Below are 4733 nucleotides of genomic sequence, written 5' to 3'. Positions count from 1 at the left end.
ATATATTTACAATTTTAAAGCAATATGGAAGCCTACCAGTGCCTCCATCATCATAATAACATAAATTGTAAATATCTATAGTGTTTGGCATTGGCCAGCCTTTTTGTCATAGAAAAATCAAAGCTTTCCCTACCCCCTTTGCTCACCAGGATGTGCAGTGCTGAGCAGCACTGATATGCCAGTGCCCTGCCCCTGTCCTTGCCCTCACTCTAAACCCACAGCCTGCCTCCCACACCAATTCTTTCACTCCTGACCAACAAGGCTAGGTATGTGGGTGAGGAGTTTGTTGGGATAGCTTGGGAGTGTGGGGTTTCTGGGTTGATTGTGGGGTGACTGTGTATGTGGGGAGGGCCCCATGGTGAGGGAGGGAGTGGGGTAGAGTTGGCGTCTGGAGCTGGGGGTGCTGCCCAGCCAGCTTGCTGCTCAGGGCTGGGGTGGGAATGCCCGGCCGGGGTGTGGGATGGAGCCACAGGTGGCTTGTCCAGGAGGGCAGCAAGGGGGCTGGTACCCCTGGGGAGGGAAGTATGGGGGCAGGGGCCATGTGCCCCTCCAGATTTGTGCACAGAGGAGGGACAGATGCGGGCTGCCTGCTGTAGGCTTGGGTCTCCCTGCCTTGCCGCCGTCTCCCTGGGAGCCTCTTCAGCCCAGCAGGTGGGACTTGGCATGGCAGGGCGGAGATGCTTGGGGTTGCTGCTGGGACGCTGCACCAGCCGCACCACCATGGTGAGGCAGCCCCTGCCCACCCACAGCCATGGGAGGCACAACTCCGTGCCACGGCCGCTGCTGCGGGCAGCGGGCACCTCTCTATGGCAGTGCAGCTGGTGTGGGGCTCTGCTGGGCAGCGGCAGCACTTGGTGGGGGGGAAGGCAGCAGGGCAGGGAGCCTCACGTTCACCCCCACTGTGCCCTGGATATAACAGTCACCGCCCCCCCGTGCAGCAGCTGGGCTTAGGCACTTCTTGGGGGGACAATGGGTTGCAGGTCCTGGAGGGGCACCAGCAGGGCTGGGAGGGTGGGGGACTGCGTGGGGAGTGAGGGGCCACTGGCAGGGCTGGGGGGCTGTGCATGGGGACTGAAGGGCACTGGCATAGGCGGAGGCAGGGCTCCGGCACATCAGGGCTGCTCAGCACCACAAAGCAGGAGGGGCAGCCACAGCTGGACTTGTGTCCTGGTGAGCGAAGGGGTAGGGGGAGCTCTGATTTCCTATGATAAAAACCCCCCCAAATCAAATGCCAAAATGTATAGGTATTTAGCATATTTTATTATAATGATTGAGGCACTGGTAGGCCTCAATTGCTTAAAATTGCTTTGAACTGGTAAATATATCAATAAAACATTGTGTTCAACTGATATCTATATATATCTGTACATATATTTATATACACACTAGGGAGTCATTTTAATCACAGAAAAATGTGGATGGTGGGAGTTAAATCAGAGAATTAGGGATTTTTAAGCAAAAAACCCCCAGGATCCCTGGTTTTTTACACGCATGTTTTCAGGATGCACCAATAAAAATTTTTTTTGGCTGAAACCAATGGCTGATTGTTAACAAGCCATATTGGCTGATACCAGTCTGATAGCTGTTAGGCAGCCTGACAGCTTGGAGAGCAACTTTGGGCTGGAAAGTCTGTGGGGGAGGGAAGTGGCATGCGGGGAGCAGATCAAGGCCCCCACGGTGAGGGCAAGAATCGGACGGGCAGGCACAGCCCAGCCAGGGTGGAGTGCAGGACAAAGATGCAAGTGGCTCATCCAGGGGGCAGGGAGGGGTGTCTTCCTACCACTGTGTGCACCCCCAGGGGAGGTGTGGGGGGCATGCAGCCCACCTCGATTTGTGCACGGGGGCACTGTGGGCTTGGGGCCAGGGGCTGAGCTGGCTCTTCCTGATGGGTGGGGTAGGCAGTGGTGTTGGGAAGGAGGGTTATTGGGGGGCTATGGCAAATTTTGCGGTGGCCATAGCCCACCCTATAGCCCAGCACTGGTGTTGCCCACCCCACCTGCCCCGAGCACAGCCCTAGCCCAGCCCCCGTGCTGGGAAGAGGCTGACACAGCCCCTGGCCCTGAGCCTGCAGCCTGCCATCACCCTGTGCACAAATCTGGGGGCACATGCCCCCCCATGCCTCCACCAGTGTGCGCACAGCTGTGGGGAGCTGCCCCACTTCCCCCCTGGATGGCCACCCACAGCTATGTCCCATGCCCTGCCCTGCCCCTGCTGGACAGCCTCTGCCCCATTCCCTCCCTCATTGTGTGGGCCTTCCTCTGCCCCCCCCATACCCTTTCCCCGCTGCAGACCTACCAGCCGGATGCTGCTCTCCAAGCTGCTGGGCTGCATTCCTGGCTGTGCGTATGCACGTGGCATTTATCGGTGACATTATTGGCTACGCGGGTCAAAAAAAGCTGATTGCCAATGGTGCCATTTTTCCTTTAATTGCTGCCAATCCAATACGTACCTTTAATATTTTGTCATCATTTTGTAGCTCATTCCTTGTTTTATCACACGATTCATTGCATTAACCTGTGACTAGGTAACTGCTTAGGATGCGATTAATCATTTAATCATGTCTTAAGTGTAACCTGCTAGACAAGGAGCTGCCACCTCTGTTTGGTGTGGCCTGGCTAGACCCCCCGCCACGCTCAGCAAGGGTGCATCTTGCCATTGGCAGGACTGCAGGCGACGCAGGAGTGCTGCTCAGAGTAAGCATGCAGGTGAATTGAGGGATAATGTAAAAGAGGAGAAGCCATCCATGCCAATCTAAAGCTCTCCTTCTTGTGTGTGTGTGTTCTCTCTCCTGCAGCTCAAGCCAGGTCAAAACAGTTGCCGAGACAGTGACAGCGAAAGCGCCAGCGGAGAATCGAAAGGTTTCCATCGAAGTAGCTCTCGGGAAAGACTCAGTGACGTAAGTAAAACTTCCGTGGCCAAAGACTGCTTTGATTTATACCTGTCAACATTTATTGGAAGGGGTAAGTCTGCACAAAATCTGACCTACAGCGGCTAGTAATTCCTAAGCTTCCCCTCACGAGTTCACTGTGAGGCAGCCTAAGCTCTCTTGCACTGTTATAGGATGAAATACTCTGTAGTAACAGTATCTGTTTGTAGACAGCTTCTCATTTGCAGCCAGTTGAAAGACAGGATTCAATTCATTTTGCTACGTTACAATGCAGTGGGTAGCGAACAATAGTAGCATAGCTTGATAAGTAATACCGTCTTTTTCCCCACTGAGAAAAGACGGAGAATGTATTTATTGTCGTAAATGTAGTGCTTAGGAAGAGTATGGAGGAGCCTGGGGAAACGCCAGTAATTTTTATCTAGTAAACTGATATAACATGGTCAAGAGTAGCACGAGATTCACCTTTCCTGTTCTGCCAGACCTGCCCGTGAAAAAGTCAACAACAGTGTTAAGACGGTAGCTGCACGCAAAAGCAACCTCTTTCACCTGCAGAAGGGCAGAGTACTAACTGTTCACTGAATGGGCTAGGCATCAGGTATTCAACCCCCACCAGTAACAGTGACCGTGGGCACACAACAGACCTACTGTTGCTGTCGTTAGATCAAGTGTAATAATCATGGTACCAACAAGTCTAGGAACTTCAGTCATGAGCCGGGACCCCACTGAGCTGTGCACTGTACAGAGCTGTGCATGACACCTTCAAATCTTTTTCTCTTTGCTTGGTCGCACAACTTTATGATTTCATCTCCCCCAAAACCTGGGTCAATTTGTATGGGTCATGGTACTGTTTAAAGCCTGCCCTTTATGGAGCCATGGGTAGAGGCTGCTATCAATGCCATAAGATACAATTAGCAGGGAAAAGAAAAAGCTAAGCAGAGAATAGATTGTTTTCTACTTACTTAGATGGTGGTCAGACCCTGGCACTTTACTGTTTCTGTCATGGCTATGCCCTGTCCCTTCATTGCAGCTTCGAGTGGCACAGCCCTTGTAAAATGAGAACTTTATCATTGCAGAACACTTTTTATCATGTGAACTCACTGCTCTATATAAACATCATTTTATTTAGCTTCACACTTCCTTTGAGAGAGGCTAAAAATGGGGACCCTGAAGGATATGTGACCAGTGCTTCACAGCAACTCAGGGCATTGTTAATAAAGAATGAGGCAGCCTCAAGCTGAGGCAGAGCTTATTGTGTTGTATGTATTGCCGTGCTAACGTGGCTATTCTGCCTGGTTCAGAAGATAGGGAGCACAGAGCAGGCACAGTGCAGCTTGGCAAGGTGCTGCCTCACACTGTCTACACAATTGTCAGTGCCGGCTTTGGGGCCAGAACCTGAGGCTTCCTGATTCCCACCCCCTATTCTACTCTAGACCTTCTAAAAATGCCATTCACATTTTCATAGTTTCTAGGGTCGGAAGGGACCTGAGTAGATCATCTAGTCCGACCACCTGCCATGGCAGGAAATAGTACTGGGGTCAAATGACCCCAGTGGGGTGTTCATCTAACCTCCTCTTAAAAACCCCCAGGGTAGGAGCCAGCACCACCTCTCTTGGAAGTTGGTCCCAGACCCTAGCCGCCCTGACCGTGAAGTAGCGCCTCCTGATATCTAACCTAAACCTACCCTCTGCCAGCTTGTGACCGTTATTCCTGGTCACTCCTGGCAGTGCTCAGGGGAACAGGGACTCCCCCAGTGCCTGCTGATTCCCCCCTGACCAGTTTATAACAGGCCACAAGATCCCCCCTCAGCTTTCTCTTTTGGAGGCTGAACAGGTTCAGGTCCCGTAGC

The 4733-nt window shown here is 52.4% G+C and overlaps 1 protein-coding gene across 11 annotated transcripts in view; it reads left to right on the top strand.

Moving 5' to 3' along the window:
* AUTS2 (autism susceptibility candidate 2) overlaps positions 1 to 4733 on the top strand; it is a 1406131-nt gene that overhangs the window by 582615 nt on the left and 818783 nt on the right. For all 11 annotated transcript variants that reach the window (XM_019511380.1, XM_019511377.1, XM_019511384.1 and 8 more), the window contains one exon: positions 2795 to 2896. In XM_019511380.1, coding sequence (XP_019366925.1) covers positions 2795 to 2896 — 102 coding nt within the window. The remainder of the gene's footprint in view (positions 1 to 2794; positions 2897 to 4733) is intronic.

This window comes from Gavialis gangeticus, unplaced genomic scaffold (genome assembly GCF_001723915.1).
Source record: "Gavialis gangeticus isolate Ggan-Ray unplaced genomic scaffold, GavGan_comp1, whole genome shotgun sequence".
NCBI classification, from domain to species: domain Eukaryota; kingdom Metazoa; phylum Chordata; order Crocodylia; family Gavialidae; genus Gavialis; species Gavialis gangeticus.
Note: the sequence above shows the minus strand (reverse complement) of the source record. Positions and strands in the feature narration are given on the sequence as shown.